This window comes from Staurois parvus, unplaced genomic scaffold (assembly GCF_062004578.1).
Source record: "Staurois parvus isolate SC_StPar_1 unplaced genomic scaffold, SC_StPar_1.0 ptg000613l, whole genome shotgun sequence".
NCBI lineage: Eukaryota > Metazoa > Chordata > Amphibia > Anura > Ranidae > Staurois > Staurois parvus.
In genome coordinates, this window is record NW_028318409.1 from 2,368,723 (window position 1) to 2,389,519 (window position 20,797).

At 43.4% G+C, this 20,797-nt stretch overlaps 1 protein-coding gene across 2 annotated transcripts in view; it reads right to left on the reverse strand.

The window, feature by feature from the left end:
• The window catches only part of ME1 (malic enzyme 1), a 370,919-nt gene that overhangs the window by 83,699 nt on the left and 266,423 nt on the right, over nt 1-20,797 (reverse strand). For both annotated transcript variants that reach the window (XM_089693104.1, XM_089693103.1), the window contains one exon: nt 6,149-6,258. In XM_089693104.1, coding sequence (XP_089549230.1) covers nt 6,149-6,258 — 110 coding nt within the window. The remainder of the gene's footprint in view (nt 1-6,148; nt 6,259-20,797) is intronic.

Here is a 20,797-nt window from a genome sequence, read left to right on the forward strand (position 1 = left end):
AATTGTGACTTTGAAGGTAGATTTCCATCCTCAAGTAGTAATCAAGTTTGCCATCAAACATCAACAGTTTTCTCATCGTGTGTACTAGGCTTTATACCTAGTACACTCAATGAGAAATTCATATGAAAAAAAGCTTTCAGAGTGATCATCCGATATTCTGATCACAGCTTTCGAGAGTCTATCATATCAGTGCATGCAAAATTATCCAAAGGGACAATCATGAAAACGTTTCTCATAAGATAACAGAGCAAACGATTTTCATTTAATTAGTACAGTATTCGTGTGTAAAAAATCAAGTGACAAAGAATGTGCATGATTAGAAACATGAAAATGACCCAGAGGGAGAAAGGGCAATGAAAACAATCTTCATTTACAATGAAAATGCTCCTAAAAATAAAAAAAATACTGTTTTCAGGAAAGAAATATACACTCACTGGCTACTTTATTGGGTACACCTGTTCAATTGCTTGGTAACACAAACTGCTAATCAGCCAATTACATGGCAGCAACTCAATGCATTTAGGTATCTAGATATGGTGAAGGCAACGTGCTGAAGTTCAAACTGAGCATCATAATGGGGATTTAAGTGACTTTGAATATGGTATGGTTGTTGGTGCCAGGAGGGCTATTCTGAGTTTTTAAAAAAACTGCTGATCTACTGGGATTTTCACGCACAGCCATCCTTAGGGTATACAGAGAATGGTCCGAAAAAGAGAAAAATATCCAGTGAGCAGCAGTTGCGTGGATGAAAATGTCTTGTTGAGGTCAGAGGAGAATGGGCAGACTGATTTGAGATTATAGAAAGGCAACAGTTACTCAAATAACCACTTGTTACAACCAAGGTATGCAGAATACTATCTCTGAATTCACAACTCATCGAGCCATGAAGCAGATGGGCTACAGCAGCAGAAGACCACACCGAGTGCCACTGCTGTCGGCTAAGAACAGGAAAGGAGGCTACAATTCACACAGGCTCACCAAAATTGGCCAATAGAAGATTGGAAAAATGTTGCCTGGTATGATGAGTCTCAATTTCAGCTGCGACATTCAGATGATAGGGTCAGAATTTGGTGTAAACCACATGAAAGCATGGATTCATCCTGCCTTGTATCAATGATTCAGGCTGGTGGTGGTGTAATGGTGTGGGGGATATTTTCTTGGCAAACTTTGGGCCCCTTAGTACCAATTGAGCATCGTTTAAACACCACGGCCTACCTGAGTATTGTTGCTGACCATGTCCATCCCTTTATTACTGCAGTGTACCCATCTTCTGATGGCTACTTCCAGCAGGATAATGCACCATGTCACAAAGCTCAAATCATCTCAAACTGGTTTCCTGAACATGACAATGAGTTCACTGTACTCCAATGGTCTCCACAGTCACCAAATCTCAATCCATAGAGCACATTTGGGATGTGGTGGAACAGGAGATTTGCATCATGGATATGCAGCCAACAAACTGCGTTAAGCTATCATGTCAAAATCTCTGAGGAATGTTTCCAACAGCTTGTTGAATCTATGCCATGAAGAATTAGGGCAGTTCTGAAGGTAAAAAGGGGTCCAACCTGGTACTAGCAAGGTACACCTAATAATGTGGCTGGTGAGTGTATATTATAGCAATAGTCAAATGATAATCTTGCTGCTACAATTTGGAAATAGTCTGAAAAGGGTCACACGTACATGACATCACTTCCAATTACATTCTATTATGTTTCATACGCTTAGTAATACTCTTATCTGACATGATAGTAGCATACAAAAACCACGAACAATCAATTGTCCACATCTATGCACTTGTGGTTTATGCGTTTTTGAGGCCTGTTTTCAGGCACACTTTGCGCTTTATCATGCACATTTTTTATGTGTTTTTATTTCGGTTTTGGGATGTGTTAATGTTGCTAGGAGGAGGTGTCAGTTGTCATGCTGGAAAATGCACTAAAAAGGCATGTACATGCATTTTCCACGTGATTCCATTGAAGTCTATGGAGTCTCTGCACATTTTAAAAAAAATGCATAGGTGGAAACTGCATAGATGTGAACGTGACCCATAGGAACTAACGTTAAATGAACTGTAGTGCATTTCTGCAAATCTGCAAATGCACTGCAAAAACAAAAGTGTGATCCTATCCTAGAACCATTAATGATTGACATTTACCAGCAGCTCGTCTTTATTAGACTCATATTTCTGTTGAACCTTCCAAGTTTGTTTCATAAAGCATTTACCCTGTCTGCTTAACTCCTTATCTGGAAAGAATTCTGGTCCTTGCTGTTTCAGCTTCCACAGAAAGTGCAATACTTCGCTGAAACATTACTACATACAGTAAGTGTAATACTTGCTTGGCTATGTGTCTGGAGGTTGTTTGTGAAAAGCAGGCTGCCTTCAGACTCACTTGTTACAGAGGTATTATATGCAAAAATCAGAATAGCTCAGCATTACATGTGGGCATTACATAGGGTGGTCTAAATGCAAATACAGCTTGTGAATTAGTGAAGGTGGTGCTATACACGCTAACATATCAAATGTTCTCTACATGCAATGAGCTTAAAAAATGAAATATACACAAACACATAAATAGGTAGCATAAATATGCACTAATCCTCATTATTTAAAGAACATATAAACCCAACATTGTTCCTGATATGTGCCTGCTGTACCTGTACTTGTATGAAAATGTATCCTGTTCTCCGTATTGTTTTCTTTATGTGAAATCCTTGGTGTTCCTGCCAATCACTCTACTTTCCTATTAAAAACTGATCACACTAGGCATGATAACACAGTTTGGCCAGTTTTCTAGCTGTGCTGGGAGCTAATCTAATGATCAGGATTGTCTTGACACCCCTGCACTGTCATTCCCTGGGATGATCAGTGTGCTGCTGTTTCTCCTCCCTTAGCTCCTTATGCAACAGAGGGTATGCGATCACTCATAAAAAGAGGAAAAAGTATTTATTATGTTTTTATGTCTATACACAAATATTTTGCCTTTTATTTCTATTTTAAACTGAAAGAGTTGTTTTACAAGGTGAGGGTTCACATATACTGTATGTTATATGTCTATTGTGCTACACAAGTCCTTGGTGTTTGCTAAATTCTGTGTCCTTCCTCTCCTCCACCATTGTGAAACCAAACTGCACCCAGTGCATTGACAAAAATGCTCACTCACCAGATCTACAGTTGTGACCAAAATTATTCAACCCCCAATGCTGTAAAGGGGTTTAGGGACTATAGTGTACATTTGGAATTGTATTCAGAATCAAATCCTACAAGGACGTTGTAACTACCCAAATGCAACTAAAATGACATCAATTGTTTATGTAATACAGTAGTAAATGGTTCTTATGTGGTTTCTTCATTGCCACAATTATTCAACCCCTTAAAGACTACCACTCTGAAGAACAGAGGTTCATACAGGTGCTTTCCATCAGGTATTGAAAACACCTGTGGATGTCACCGAGCAGCAATCAAGCATAATAAGCACCAATTAGGCAGCTTTAAAATGACTGTGATACTCAGCTCCTTCTAGACATTTACTGGTGTGGTTACAAACATGGTGAAGGCAAGAGAATGGTCCAGGAAGACAAGAGAAGAGGTGATTTCTCTTCACAGGAAGGGCAATGGCTATAAGAAGATTGCAAAGATGTTAAACATACCAAGAGACACCTTAGGAAGCATCATTCGCAAATTCAAGGCAAAGGGCACTGTTGAAACGCTACCTGGTCGTGGCAGAAAGAAGATGCTGACTTCGACTGCTGTGCGCTACCTGAAGCGTAGAGTGGAGAGAAGTCCCCGTGTGACTGCTGAGGAACTGAGAAAAGATTTGTCAGATGTGGGTACAGAAGTTTCAGCCCAGACAATAAGACGCACACTGCGTAATGAAGGCCTCCGTGCCAGAACTCCCAGGCGTACCCCCTTGCTGTCTCCAAAGAATAAGAAGAGTCGACTGCAGTATGCCAAAAGCCATGTGGACAAACCACAAAAGTTGTGGGATAGTGTTCTGTGGACTGATGAAACAAAATTAGAACTGTTTGGGCCCATGGATCAACGCTATGTTTGGAGGAGGAAGAACAAGGCCTATGATGAAAAGAACACCTTGCCTACTGTGAAGCATGGTGGAGGGTCAATCATGCTTTGGGGCTGTTTTGCTTCTGCAGGTACAGGGAAGCTTCAGCGTGTGCAAGGTACCATGAATTCTCTTCAGTACCAGGAGATATTGGATGGAAACGTGATGCAGTCCGTCACACACCTGAGGCTTGGGAGACGTTGGACCTTTCAACAGGACAATGATCCCAAGCATACCTCCAAGTCCACTAGAGCATGGTTGCAGAGGAAAGGCTGGAACATTTTGGAGTGGCCATCGCAGTCACCAGACTTAAATCCGATTGAGAACCTCTGGTGGGACTTAAAGAAAGCAGTTGCAGTGCGCAAGCCTAAGAATGTGACTGAACTGGAGGCCTTTGCCCATGAAGAATGGGCGAAGATACCCGTAGATCGCTGCAAGACACTTGTGTCAAGCTATGCTTCACGTTTAAAAGCTGTTATAACTGTAAAAGGATGCTGTACTAAGTACTAAGATTGAATGTCACTTGGGGGTTGAATAAAACTGATAATGCTGTGAGCACAGAAAAGACATTTGTGGTTATTTCATTATAACTGTTATGTTATATTTGTCTGACCTACAAGTGCCTCTTTAATGTAAATGTAAGCAAGATGACTGAATGATCAAAAGCAATGTCAAACTGGCCAAAACACTCAATTTCAGTGGGGGTTGAATAATTTTGGTCACAACTGTATGTGATCCCTTACAGTAAGAAGGTCAATGTGCTCTTCATATTATTGTGGAAGCTGCCCCACTCCACTTGCTTCAAACATGCCAGATCCCCTGGTATATTTCTCTCCACCTGTTAACAAAGGTCTCCCCTTCTTCTCACCATGTCACTTCAAACTACCATGATAATATTAGGTGGTCTTTCAATGGCAGTATTTGGTGTGACAGGATTGTCTGATTATCAAAGGAACATTTAGCCTGGGTTCACACTGCTGTAGTGTGGAATATCACCAGTTTCTGTGTGATTTCCGCACCGCATCATAATCGCACCCCATTTTTGCAAACCACTGTGGGTGTGTATGTGAACCTGAAATCGGTTTGCAAAACGCGATGTGAAGATGGTTAGCACTTCTGCCTGGCAGTACTATTGTTGTTGGTTTGAATCCCAACCACAGCACCACCTGCCTGGTGTTTGCATGTTCTCCCTGTGCCTGTGTGGGTTTCCTCCAGTTACTTTGGTTTCCTGCCACACTCCAAAGACATGCTGGTAGGTTAATTGGTTCCTGTCTAAATTGGCCCTAGTATGTGTATGTATGAATGTGAGATAGGGACCTTAGATGCCCCTTGAGGGTTAGGGACTGATGTGAATGTACAATATATATGTAAAGCATTTCGAAAATTGATGGCGCTTAAGTACATTAAATAATAAATAATAATAATAATCACTTGGGTGTGAATACCCATGCGATCCGATTGTGATGTGGACAAAAAAAGAGTCCTGCACTATTTTGGTGCAGATGCGGTGCGATCTGAGCCATAGAAAATGTATGGCTCAAATTGCACAGCACAGAAATCGCATGTGATATGTACAGGAATGCGATATAGTGCCTGTGTGAATCACATACGATGTGCCACACCACATCAGTGTGAACCCGAGCTTAACTAACCCACAGCCTAACCACCGTACACATTAACAGCAGAGCTCACTGGTAAGGAAATTTCATTGGTATAAACAGAGTTTTTCAAAATGCCCTAAAATGTTCACAATAAAAGAGAAAAAAACACAGAGACAATTACTACATTTACCTAGGTTCCACTACAGCATATCATGTTCCCTAAGATTACAGGTGCACTGTAATAAAACCTGAATTTGATTAGGCCACAAATCATGTAACTGGATATCTGTATGGCAAATTGCGATCCTGCCCATGTCAACAGGGCAATGTATTCAGTATGTTATGAAATTCTCTGGTTTCTGGTTCCAGTTAGTCATCCCACTTTTGTTAGTTTTATTCTAAAGAAATCATATGTTTCTGCATAAGTGATACAAAGTTAAAACGGAATAACAGTAAAGGCACACATTAGTAAAAAGGTGATTTGCCTACCTTGAATATCATCGTTGAAGGTACAGTACTGATTGCGATATTTGTTCAGTAGACGAAATGCATTGGCGTTGGCAAAATCTTCAAACTGGATGAGGCAGGTCATGCCATATCTGAAAGGACAAGAACAAACTTTACAGTATATACTTGGAACAAGCATAAGAACCCTAGACTGTTCTATGATTTTCTAGATCTGCATCATTTTTTTTCTGAAACAGTGGCTCAAAAACATTAAATACAGTGGGTTAACAAAACAGCAAAGCATTTACTATTTTATGAAAATGGCTAGTAATGGGAGCTGCCCTTTATTTGTTCACAAAGGCATTACATAGCACTATAATCAGTGACAGGACAAAGTTGCCTAGCGCCAAGGGCAAAGATTAAAAACACTCCCCCCCCCCCTCCACGATGTGTGAGCATTAGTGAAGATGGGGGGTGGGTTATCAAACCCTCTACAGTCTTGATTTGACAGCCTTCCTGCATCAACTCCTGTATGGAGAAGCACTGCTTTGACAGGAGGGAGGAGCTGGAAAGGAGGGAGAGCACAGTCTGCACCTCCTCCCAGCTCTCTCCTCCTCTCTGCTGCCGTCACTACTCTTGTACCTAATAAAATAATTAACAATGTACTCTGTCACAGGGAAGAAAACACAACCCAATGCACTTTATTATTTTTAAAAATTCTGTCTGCTACACAATCTGTGATATTATATTTCACATATTGTAGGCCATGTATACAGATACATCTGCTTCCTGCTTTTGAGATCGATTTGGAAGACTATAGAATACAATGTTTTGCAGTGTATTGCTGCATGTCAGTTGCTATACAGTATTTTGTATTTTAGATGATGTAACATGTCCTACTTTGTCATCTAAAAAATAGAATGGCCATGGCCATGGCAGTGAGAGGTGATATTTCACTGGCACCCCTCCCCATCAAAAAAAAAAATCAAGGAAGGTGGTAAGTTTAGTGTGAGATGTAAACATTTGAGAAGCTGCACTTCTATAAATTGTACGCTCAAAGCATCAGCAGACCGGTTCATCACTTTTAAATATTGAATAAATTATTTGTCTATCTCTGCACTGCTGGACGTTTTTAAATTGCATATCAACATGCATCATACTGTATGCTTTTTCCCATTGATGCACATGCATCGATGTAACAGGCATTAAAATAAAATGTTATACATTTATCTTGATTTCATCATTGATGTTATTGATTTCAACTGTAGTAATCCAATCACTCTCTATAAAATTGTATTTATCTCAGTCTCCACTTGTCCCAAATTGAATTGTTTCTATTGTAAGCCAGCTGTGGTGGTAGCTGTCACTCAAAAAAGGATACATCTTATCCTATCCTATCTTATCCTATCCCATCCCCATATAGTATAACGATCATTTAAAAACAATTATTTTTATGCATTTAGTGCAATAGGAAAATGCTGCACTCAATATTCTGGATACAGAAAGATGCAACTACTATTCTAAAAAGGTGTGCAAAACCCTATGTAAATTTATGTGCTACATACAATTACACAAAAGTGGAAACCTAATTGAAAAAATGTCAAAAGCTTCAGCCCGATTTAATTATATATGAAATATTAAACAGTGACAAAAATACATTTGATGTAAAAATATGTTTCTATCATTTTTTTGTGTTTATTTTTCCACAGATATTTTTTCCAAAAATATATACATATTTTTATAATTTTTATGTATTTATTTTTCCACCAAAAATATTTTTTGTGATTGTTTATTGTTTTTATAGTATTCTTTGGAGGTAAAGCTTTTGATAATTGTTCAGTTAATTTTCCACTTCTGTGTAATTGTATGTAGCACATAATTATTTATTTACATAGGGGTTTCTGCACCTTTTTAGAATAGTAATGTAATGATAATTTACAGTATACTTTAGTCTGTCACTGGGATTCTGCCTCCAGTCTTTGACTAAACAGAGCACACTCCAGCAGTCCCAGTGCATTGGTTTTTCCCAGTATCTTTCCCCCAGCACACACCTCTCATTTCCCATATTCAGGGCAGCAGTGAGATTGCGTCTTCATTATACAGCGCTATCCTTACTATGTCCGTCTCCTGTCCTGTACTGTACATAAACGAAAGAGCACTAAAGGCTTCAAGTACCCATTCAGTGTTACACCCTCAGTGAGCATTCTCTCATGGTCCTGCCTGCTTTCCTCCTCAGTGTCCCTTTTCCTCCTCTCTTTGGCAGAACAACATCTCCTGTTACCTAAAAGCAATACTAAAAGATGCCTGCACGCATACAACTTTACACTCTCATGGTTCTTGCAACATATTTTTCTGCTCTTCTCCCAAAGTGTTTGACTCCCAGCTGTCACCAGGTAATTAAAACATACAAAAAGCATGCCCTATCCTTCCACTCCTTTATATCCTATGGCTTAGATAAGCTGTTTGTGTATTCTGTACACTGCCATATATGTTTTTCCTTGCAAAACAAACATCTTCTTCTGTACATACTGCCCACTCCTATACCCTCCACATGCATCCACCGCACATACTGACTGCTCCCACAACCTCTGCATTCTTCCCATGTATATACTGCACTGTTCCAACACCCCCCCCCCCCCCCCCGTAATCATCCATTGCAAATTCTGCCTGCTCCACATCTCTCTTGCACACACTGCTTACCTTCATACCCTCTACACTCCTCCCTAGTACACACAGTCCTATTTTGTACCCTCCAAACTGCTCCTTTGCACAAGCTGCCTGCTCTCATACCCTCTGCAGGCCTTATATGCACATCCTGGTCATTGTAATACCCTCTGCACTCCTCCTCTGCACATGCTACCCAATATCATGCTATTCACACTGCACATACCATGCTCTCTCAATCCCTTTGCACTCCTCTCCTAAACATACTGTCCACTGTCATTCCCTGCACACTACTCTCCTGTATATACTGCCCACTCCCATACCCTCTTCAATCTCAACTGAGCAATACTGCCTGCTCTCATACCCTCTGCACTCCTCTCCTGCATATACTGTCCACTTTCATACCCTTCACACTACTCTCCTGCATATGCTATCCACTGTCATACCCTTCACACTCCTCTCCTGCACATACTGTCCACTGTCATACCCTTCACACTCCTCTCCTGCACATACTGTCCACTGTCATACCCTTCACACTCCTCTCCTGCACATACTGTCCACTGTTATACCCTTCACACTCCTCTCCTGCACAAACTGTCCACTGGTCATACCTTTCACACTCCTCTCCTGCATATACTGTCCACTGTCATACCCTTCACACTCCTCTCCTGCACATACTGTCCACTGTCATACCCTTCACACTCCTCTCCTGCACATACTGTCCACTATCATACCCTTCACACTCCTTTCCTGCACATACTGTCCACTGTCATACCCTTCACACTCCTCTCCTGCATATACTGTCCACTGTCATACCCTTCACACTCCTCTACTGCACATACTGTCCACTGTCACACCCTTCACAGTCCTCTCCTGCATATATTGTCCACTCTCATACCCTTCACACTCCTCTCCTGCGTATACTTCCCACTGTCATACCCTTCACACTCCTCTCATGCACATGTTGTCCACTCTTATACCCTTCACACTCCTCTCCTGCATATACTGTCCACTCTTATACCCTTCACACTCCTCTCCTGCATATACTGTCCACTCTTATACCCTTCACACTCCTCTCCTGCATATACTGTCCACTCTCATACCCTTCACACTCCTCTGCTGCATATACTTCCAACTCTCATACCCTTCACACTCCTCTCCAGCACATACCATCCACTGTCATACCCCTCACACTACTCTGCTGCATATACTGTCCACTCTCATACTTTTCACACTCCTCTTTTGCATATACTTCCCATTCCCATACCCTTCACACTCCTCTCCTGCATATACTGTCCACTGTCACACCCTTCATACTACTCTCCTGCACATACTGTCCACTGTCATACCCTTCACATTCCTCTCCTGAATATACTGTCCACTGTCATACCCTTAACACTACTCTCCTGTGCATACTGCCCACTCTCACACCCTCTTCACTCTCATCTGAACAATGCTACCTGCTCTCATTCCGTCTGCACTCCTCTCCTGCATATACTGTCCACTGTCATACCCTTCACACTCCTCTCCTGCATATACTGTCCACTGTCACACCCTTCATACTACTCTCCTGCATATACTGTCCACTGTCACACCCTTCATACTACTCTCCTGCATATACTGTCCACTGTCATACCCTTCAAACTCCTCTCCTGCATATACTGCCCACTCTCATATCCTCTTCACTGGCACTGAGCTTCTTTAACTGACAATTGTGCGGTCATGCAACACTGTACACAAATGAAATTGATATTTTTTTTTCACATCAATAGAGATTTCTTTTGGTGGTATTTGATCATCACTGGGTTTTTAAGCCAATATTTATTACTTTTTGCTATAAAACATATCCAATAAAAAATATTTAAAAACTAAAATTTATTCATATATTTAGGCCAAAATGTATTCTGCTACTTGTCTTTGGTAAAAAAAAATCCCAATAAGTGTATAATAATTAGTTTGTGTGTTAGTTATAGCATCTACAAATGGCGGTATTACAGTATACTGGAATTTTATTTATTTTTTATACTAGTAATGTCAGTGATTAGTGACTTATAGTGGGACTGCATTTTGACACTAACTGACACTGGGTGGGAACTGACTAGCTGCCACTGACATCTCCAGTGATAATAATACAGTGATCCGTGCTAATAAAAAACATTGACACTGTACTAATGACACTGGGCAGGAAGGGGTTAACATCTGGGGTGATCAAAAGGTTAACTGTGTGCTAGGGAGTGATTAGATTGTGTACTATTTTGCAGAGAGACAAAACCCAACACATCCCACTGATAAGAGACAGAGTTGTTTACACTCACAGATCTCCCTCCTGTCAGCTGCTCCGCCAATCACGAGTCCCAGCCATGAAACGCTGTCCGGGACCCAGTGATTGTCACCTATGAGAGCCAATGATGGGTAGGATGGCGCATGTGCCCCCTACTCGGAAATGTAAAATCACGTATATACAGTATCTCATAGAAGTGAGTACACTCCTCACATTTTTGTAAATATTTTATTATATATTTTCATGTCACAACAATGAAAGAAAGAAATGGCACTTTGCTATAATGTAAAGTAGTGAGTGTACAGCTTGTATAACAGTGTAAATTTGCTGTCCCCTTAAAATAACTCAACAGAACTCAGCCATTAATGTCTAAACCGCTGGCAACAAAAGTGAGTACACCCCTAAGTGAAAATGTCCAAATTGGGCCCAAAGTGTCAATATTTTGTGTGGTCACCATTATTTTTCAGCACTGCCTTAACCCTCTTGGGCATGGAGTTCACCAGAGCTTCACAGGTTGCCACTGGAGTTCTCTTCCACTCTTCCATGATGGAGCTGGTGGATGTTAGAGACCTTGCACTCCACCTTCCATTTGAGGATGCCCCACAGATGCTTAATAGGGTTTAGGTCTGGAGACATGCTTGGCCAGTTCATCACCTTTACCCTCAGCTTCTTTAGTAAGGCAGTGGTCATCTTGGAGGTGTATTTGGAGTCGTTATCATGTTGGAATACTGCCCTGCGACCCAGTCTCCGAAGGAAGGGGATCATGCTCTGCTTCAGTATGTCACAGTCCATGTTGGCATTCATGGTTCCCTCAATAAACTGTAGCTCCCCAGTGCTGGCAGCACTCATGCAGCCCCAGACCATGACACTCCCACCACCATGCTTGACTGTAGGCAAGACACACTTGCTTTGTACTCCTCACCTGGTTTCTGCGACACACGCTTGACACCATCTGAATCAAATAAGTTTATCTTGGTCTCATCAGACCACAGGACATGGTTGTTCCTGTAATCCATGTCCTTAGTCTGCTTGTCTTCAGCGAACTGTTTGCGGGCTTTCTTGTGCATCATCTTTAGAAGAGGTTTCCTTCTGGGATGACAGCCATCCAGACCAATTTGATGCAGTGTGGGACGTATGGTCTGAGCACTGACAGACTGACCCCCCCATCCCTTCAACCTCTGCAGCAATGCTGGCAGCACTCATAGCGTCTATTTCCCAAAGTCAAACTCTGGATATGAGGCTGAGCACGTGCACTCAACTTCTTTGGGCGACCATGGGGAGGCCTGTTCTGAGTGGAACCTGTCCTGGTAAACCGCTGTATGGTCTTGGCCACCATTCTGCAGCTCAGTTTCAGGGTCTTGGCAATCTTCTTATAGCCTAGGCCATCTTTATGTAGAGCAACAATTCTTTTTTTCAGATCCTCAAATAGTTCTTTGCCATGAGGTGCCATGTTGAACTTCCAGTGACCACTATGAGAGAGTGAGAGCGATAATACCAAATTTAGGCCTCAGGATACGGGCCAAATTTTGCTTCCTTATACCTAAACTCAGGTCCTTCTTTCAGCAACATGCTCCCCAGGCAGTAGACTTGGGAGGCTAAGACTTCCAGCACTAATTCATCTTCAGGAAAAACCTGAGAAGGAAGACTTCTAGCACTAAATCATCTTCAGATAAAACCTGAGAAGGAAGACCATTCTCCACGGCAGCAGCCTAGGAGAAAAAATACCATTCTGAAAGGTTACCCTAAATATTTATATCCTTCCCCAGCATGCATCACGTCAATAAACCTCCTAGTGATGGGCCAGAGAGAAAATTTAACACACCTGCTCCCCATTCACACCTGAGACCATGTAACACTAACAAATCATATGACACCAGGGAAGGAAAATGGCTAATTGGGGCCCAATTTGGACATTTTCACTTAGGGGTGTACTCACTTTTGTTGCCAGCTGTTTAGGCATTAATGGCTGTGTGTTGAGTTATTTTGAGGGGACAGCAAATTTACACTGTTGTACAAGCTGTACACTCTCTACCTTACATTGTAGCAAAGTGTAATTTCTTCAGTGTTGTCACATGAAAAGATAGAATAAAATATTTACACAAATGTGAGGGGTGGACTCACTTCTATGAGATACTGTATACGTGATTTTGCGCAGAGCGGCCACCCTGTAGCAGTAAAACTGCTATATGGTGGCCAGGAAGTGGATACAATGATCACTGCTAGTGGCTATAGTCGCCGTTAGTGATCAAAAAAAAAAACTTGACAGGCTGCTTGTACTGAATTCGGTTGATAGATGCAGTGCAATCAGTCTGCTGATAAATGGATAGTTCTTGCTGAACTAGCCAAAATTTCAATTTGTCTATGGCTGGCTTTATTCTCTCCACCGCCAACCTCACTTTGCCTTATGTGACTATGATTTATTAACTTGGGTAACAAGTTAAGAGGGCACAGTAAGACAGCTAGCCTATGGGCAGAATGCATAAACCTCTCCCTGTTCACCAATAGAATGGATTTTAAGATGATCTTTGCTGCTTACACATATAGTAACAAAAGAAGACATCTCTAGGTTTCAAGAATGAGTGAGTTTAATATAGCATAAGCATTATAAAAACAAATAGTTTTGAAGGTTTTATTCCTTTACTGTCCACTCTTACTGGAAGCAATGTTCTTTTTTGATGTGAGCTCTTACTGGAACCCTGCTTTCAGCATAACATGAAATATATTAATTTATGCACTTAAGAAGCCAAAGTAAATACGGCCAGACAGATATTTCTGAAGTTAAAAAGAACTTTAGACATAAATATTCTGGCAATAATTTAGAAATGTATATTAAGATCATCTGAGTCAATCTAATTGAATTTCTTGTTCTATTTCTGTGGTTATATTTTATTTAACTCTTTGTTTTATTTGACAATGCCAATTAATAAGAATGTTGTTTTTCGCATATAAGAGATACAGATAACTAATGTATGCTGAATTTAATTACAGAACTGTTTTTAACTATTGAAGGCAGCTCCCATATAGCAGTCTCAGAGAACATGGACATTATAAGGAAGTCCTAGAGAAGTATGTATACCTGTTATTTATAGTTCAGACATTCACAGCAAATGACCTCTCGTTGACTATACAGATAGTTTCTGTGGGCTACTGCCCTTGCACTATGTCTTGTTTATTTAGGGCCGTAGATATTTTTTTTTTCCTGGGGGAGGTTCAGCCTTAGGTACCCAGAGGACAATAAGCGTGTCTGCCACGCTGTGACAAATTGTGAGTGTGGCACAAATGAACTATTTCCAGCACTTGCTGTCAGAGCTAGATATACTGTATGTAGCATCAGCTGCATACATTATACAGTGCTCTGTTCCAGGCGTAGGATGGGGAATTCCCACCAAGTCAAGTTGAGCGCTCAACCATTCACAAGATGCTTTGTATTTTATCAACAACTACAAGGCTACCTCTGATTAGCTGAGGTGGAAATTGTGGCATTATCCACCCACCCAGTGAGTCATGGGGTGGTTGGAATGCTTTGCAGTGCCATGGAATGGGTGGAATGTTCTGCATAGTCATGGGATAGGCGAAATTCTCTGCAGTGTGTCATGGAATGAGTGAAATGCTCTGCAGTGCCCTGGGATCGGTGGAATGGAATGCTCAGCAGCCTCCATTACATCAGATGTCAAGAATCCCACACCCTCCCTAACATCAACGTGCACCCCCTTTGGTGGCAGCTCTGGAAAGCAGAAAGTGCAGGATCTGGAGAAGGACCAGAGGAGGAGTGCAGTCAGTTACCAGAGTCTGCTGAATGCTGAGACCAGGGGAGGCAGAGATGAAGGGTGCTGCAGATTCACTGAGAGGTGCAGGATTTGGCAGAGGAGTTTTATTCTCCTCTCTGCTGCCGACTGCTGAGACAAGGTGGGGGCAGAAACAAGAGGGTACTTGCAGGAGAGGTACAAGGGCCACATGAAATGGCCTGGAGGGCTGGATTCCGCCTGCGGGCCTTGTGTTTGACACCTGTGGTCTACAGTGCCATGGGATGGGTGGAATGCTTTGCAGTGTATCATGGGATGGGTGGAATGCTCTACGATGCCATGGGATGGGTGGAATGCTCTGCGGTGCCATGGGATGGGTGGAATGCTCTGCGGCCATGCAAAACAGTGTCATTAGTACAGTGTCAGTGCTTTTTATTGATTACTGATTGACTGATTACTGTATTGGTGTCACTGGGGATGTCAGTGACACCAAGTCAGTTCCCCCCGTTTTCAGAATGCCCGCTACAGTCCCTCTATAAGTCGCTGATTAATAGTAAAAAGTAAAAAAAAATCCTAGTATATATACTGCCATTTGTAAACACTATAACTTTCATGTAAACCAATTCATTTACACGTATTGGGCTTTTGTTTTAGCAAAGACACGTGGCAGAATTCATTTTGGCCTAAATTTATGACAAAATTAGATTTTTAAATTTTTTTTACTGGACATGTTTATAGCAAAAAGGCAAAAATATTGTTTTTTTTCTCAAAATTGTCGGTCTTTTTTTTATAGTGCAAAAAATTAAAAATGCACAGGCGATCAAATACCACCGAAAGAAAGCTCTATTTGTGGGAAAAAAAGCACGTAAATTTCATTTGGGTTGCATGACCGTGCAAATATCAGTTAAAGTAACGCAGCACCGTAACGCAAAAAATGGCCTGGTCAGGAAGGGGGGGGGGGGGTAAATCTTTTGGAGGGCAAGTTGTTAATGTATGGTCTGTCCCAGTTTCTGTGTGTAGCTTTGTATATCTGGTCATCACAGCTGCAGATTCCTGACAAGCAGGAAGTTGGCCCTTTAAGAGCACTCAAGCAGGACCTAGGTACTATACGATCAATCACAGGTACTTTCATAGATGCACAACTTGAACTTTTTTCAATGTCCATCAGAGGCAGCTTCTGCTCAGCTCTCCAGGACACTCTTCAACATATTAGCCATCTCCAAAGATGCTCCATACAAGCAGCCATCTTTCTGCTCTGCTTCCTCTGGATGTACACTCCGGGTGAACAGGAAAAATACGTCGGGCCTCAGGACAAAGGCCAAATTTTGCTTCCTTATACCCAAACTCAGGCCCTTCTTTCAGCAACATGCTCCCCAGGCAGTAGACTTGGGAGGCTAAGACTTCCAGCACTAAATCATCTTCAGGAAAAACCTGAGAAGGAAGACCATTCTCCACTGGCAGCAGACTAGGAGAAAAAATACCATTCTGAAAGGTTATCCTAAATATTTATATCCTTCCCCAGCATGCATCACATCAATAAACATCCTAGTGATGGGCCAGAGAGAAAATAAATATGTTTAACTCATAACACTGTTTCTCCTTGTTGTCCTACAAGTGTTCTCAACTCAGACTTAAATGTGGATCACTGGAGATAAGGACAGTTACAGCACTTTTTCTGTTCTAGGATGTTTTCAATACTTGTCATCCTTAGCTCAGTGTGACGGAAGCGTAGGTAGAACAGAACACACAAAGAAGATGGTAAACACACAAAGCTTTATTGAACTATGGCAGGCACTCAATCAGGGCAGTTCATGGCACTCCGCAACATGTGGCTTGTTGGGACACTCAGCGGGACCTTGGCTGTGGGATCTGCCCTCAGCACAACTCCCACACAGCTCTCTATGGACAACAGCAGGCTCATGGGGACTCGGCGGGACATTGGCTGTGGGGTCTGACCTCAGCACAGCTCCCACAAAGCTCTCTAGGGACAACATCAGGCTCACGGGGATTCAGCGGGACCTTGTCTGTGGGATCTGACCTCAGCACAATACCCACACAGCTCTCTAGGGACAACACCAGGCTCACGGGGACTCAGCGGGACCTTGGCTGTGGGGTCTGACCTCAGCACAGCTCCTACACAGCTCTCTAGGGACAACAGCAGTCTCACGGGGACTCAACAGGACTTTGGCTGTGGGGTCTGACCTCAGCACAGCTCCCACACAGCTCTCTAGGGACAACATCAGGCTCACAGGGACTTAGCGGGACCTTGGCTGTGGAATCTGACCTCAGCACAACTCCCACACAGCTCTCTAGGGACAACACCAGGCTCACGGGGACTCAGCGGGACTTTGGCTGTGGGGTCTGATTCGGGTAGTGATGGCTCAAGCACACAGGGGGGCAGTCCAGGTAGCTATAATCCGGGCACGCAATGGGGCAGTTCAGGAAAGGGTAACCCGAGCACACAATAGGGCGATTCAGGGCCGGGGTAATCTGAGCACACAATAGGGGCAGTTCATGGCAAGAGTAGTCTGAGCACACAATAGGGGCAGTTCGTGGCTTCTAGGGACACTCACGGGAGGCAGCTTGCAGACACTCTGCAGCAGGCGACTTGTAAGGACACTCACGGGAGGCGGCTTGCAGACACTCAGCAGCAGGCGGCTTGTAGGGACACTCACGGGAGGCGGCTTGCAGACACTCAGCAGCAGTTGGCTTTCCAGGGACAACAGCGGTCAGCGGCCCTCACAGTGGTCAGCTTGAGACAGGGCCCTCACAGTGGTCAGCTTGAGACGGGCCCTCACAGTGGCCAGCTTTCCAGGGACATCAGCGATCAGCAGACAGGGGCCCTCACAGTGGTCAGCTTTCCAGGGACAGCAGCGGACAGAGACCCTCACAGTAGTCAGCTTGAGACAGGGGCCCTCACAGCGGTCAGCTTTCCAGGGACAGCAGCGATCAGCAGGCAGGGGCCCTCACAGCGGTCAGCCTTCCAGGGACAGCAGCGGACAGAGACCCTCACAGTAGTCAGCTTGAGACAGGGGCCCTCACAGCGGTCAGCTTTCCAGGGACAGCAGCGATCAGCAGGCAGGGGCCCTCACAGCGGTCAGCCTTCCAGGGACAGCAGCGGGAGGATTCCTGGCTGTGGGGTCTGGCCTCAGCTCAGACCCCACACAGCGCTTCTCCCGAGTGCAGATCAACACAGCAGGCTTTCAGGTAGGGACACTGCAGGCTTTAGGGGATCGGCAGGGTCTTGGCTGTGGGGTCTGGCCTCAGCGCAGACCTCGCACAGCATCCTGTCCCGAGCGGGGATTGAGCACACACGTAGCCACGGACAGCTACCAGGGACACTCCCAGCCCCTGGAGTTTTAGCAGAGTGACAGCGGGTAATGGTTCTGACCTTTGGGGTGGGTCTATTGCAGAAAGCCCAGCGGGGATGGCTGCGGAGGTCCGATCCCCACCCGGACCTTCCAATGAAACAGCTGCGGTGGAAACAGAAGACAAAGGCCAGGTTCTGCGTCGGCCTTTTTAAGGCCAGCCAGGACACTTCCCGGTTGCTCCGGCAATGTCCGGCCCAGCGCCGCATTGTCGGGGCAACGAGGCACGCCCCTTGACTCGGGCCATGCTCTCGTGAGCGTGGCCTTTGTCTCCTGGTGGGTGCAGAGCGTGGGAAAATCTCGGGCCCGCGCTGTACCCGCCAGGTGGCGCGCGGCGACTGGTTGGTGGCCCCGTGCCAGAAACCCTCAGCGGGGTGTCACTCCTCTTTGGCTATACGGCCGTAGAGGTGTGAGGTCCACTGCAGGGGTCACTTTCCTCTCATCCTGCGTGGCCTGCCTTCAAAGGCCGCATCAGGATGTGAGGAGACGACAAGGGGCAGGGGGGTGAGTTGATTCCCCTCATCCTGTGCAGCCTATCTTCAAAGGCTGCGACAAGATGAGGAGAGGGTGAAAGGACACAGGCACCGGGGGGGGGGGGGTTGGAAGAAGGGCAGGCACTCCGTGACACTCAGTTTGAGCAGCTGTATAATCTGTCTGAGCCTGTCTGAGCCTCCAGTTAGACGAGTATCCCTGTGCTTCTTGCTAAATCCCAAGGCAGTCTACCCTCTCCTAAATCAGGGCAGCAGAATTTGGGTCATAGCTTATCTGCAACACAATTGTCCCATATGGTACTGTTGATCCAGAAATTCAATAGATTCTAGAACAAACAGAACCTACTATAGACTTCTCATTCACTAGTACAGGGTTCTGGCCAGCAGGCTGTAATTTTCCTATCTACCTCACTACTTTGCTGGTAGGGCTGTGGTCAGATGGAATTCTGCTGCATTTTTTTGAAGGAGAGCTACCGGTTCCATCAGTTTTGGCAAGATATCAAGTGGAAATTTTTAAAAATCTAGACATAAACTTGCCCATTCCTCTTACATTTGCCTCCCATATTTACTAAGCAGTATAAAAAAGTTAATTTCCTCTACCTCTTGAACACTGCTAAGCTTCTGAATCCCATTCTGGTTTCTTCCCAACTCCAGGGGTGCATGTAAATGCTTATTTGCCTGACTACGTTTTATTGTGCATCAGAGAAGATACTGGAACTGTTTACCCTAAAGCAGGTATGGATTTTTTGCATAGTTGCATTAGTCCATTTTGGCCCACACCTGAGGGGGGTCAAGCCTGCCCTTTTTACACAAAGCCACGTGTTTTTATTGTGCAGCATTATATAGCTCCAAGGAGCAGGGCCCTCAAATCCCTCTTGTATTGAACTGTATTGTTGCTGTATTGTCTCCTGTTATATTGTAAAGCGCTGAGCAAACTGTTGGCGCTATATAAATCCTGTATAATAATAATAATTATAACCTTGGGCACAGTGCAGGCCAGTGGCCAGCTTTCTAACAATCAATATCATCATAGGTTGATAAGGAGCATGTCTGGTGCCTGAGGATGTCCTTTTTTACCTTTCCCTATCCCTTTCTGTCAGCACTGCGGTCATGTTGGCCGAATGAGGGACAGAAACTGAGGGAGAAAAGCAATGCAGAAATACTAGTCAGTACCAAAGTGCAAAGTTATATTGCTTTGTAAAAAAAACCTCTAATGTTGGGTGTCTTATCTGTGTGGAGGTTTCTACCTTGTGTAAATGTTTAGTTTTTTACATTTTAAAATGGGGTGCCTTGTGCATCATTTTAAAGAATGCCTGGACTGAAAAAAGATTGAAAAGCACTGGTCTAGAAACTATTTTATTTTTCTTATTCTCCCCAGTAGATAGAGGTTCACTTGCTACCTTTTCGCAACCTTGTTTGTTACAAAATAAAAGAAAAAAATCAAACAATACATTGTACTCAAAGTCTTTTGAGGCAGAACATAGCTCCCTACAGTGTTTGATTACTTGACAGCAACATTTTCTGTTCACTTTTCATTTTCTAAAACTTCTAAACCATTATGTAGCCCAGTATTTGGATTTTTTTCAAGGGTTAATGATGAATCAAGTGATACTTGCTGAATGTGTCAAAGAAAAAATGGTGGTGGCATAGATAATTCTGGTGCTACAAATGGGCAGCATGGGAGGAATCTAGTGCTGGCAGAGGTGACAAGCATATTGGCAACACGTTGATGCTGTTCCAAAAATTGTTACAAATTTTTACAAAATATTTCCTCAAACAATCCTTTCAGATTGTCAGTTACTCGATTTGTTCATCTTCCCCGAAATCATCACAAACTGTTAAGTGCTTAAGTCCTGAGCAGTCATCTGACACTGGACCACTTGAGTTACTTCCCTTTGCAGTACCAACAGGGGCAACAACTCTGATTGGAACACATGACCTTGTAACTAGGGATTCCATAGTCCATAGTGTTAGTCTACACTCTTTTTACACTTCTTACTCGTCTACATTTTGCAAGAACTTATATTTATGGACTATTTTTTTTACAGCTTGACAACGTGGTCTAGGATAGGTGTGCAAAAAGCCACAATTTCTATTTCTAATGATATTGATGACAAGGATGATGACAAATATTAGGATGGAAT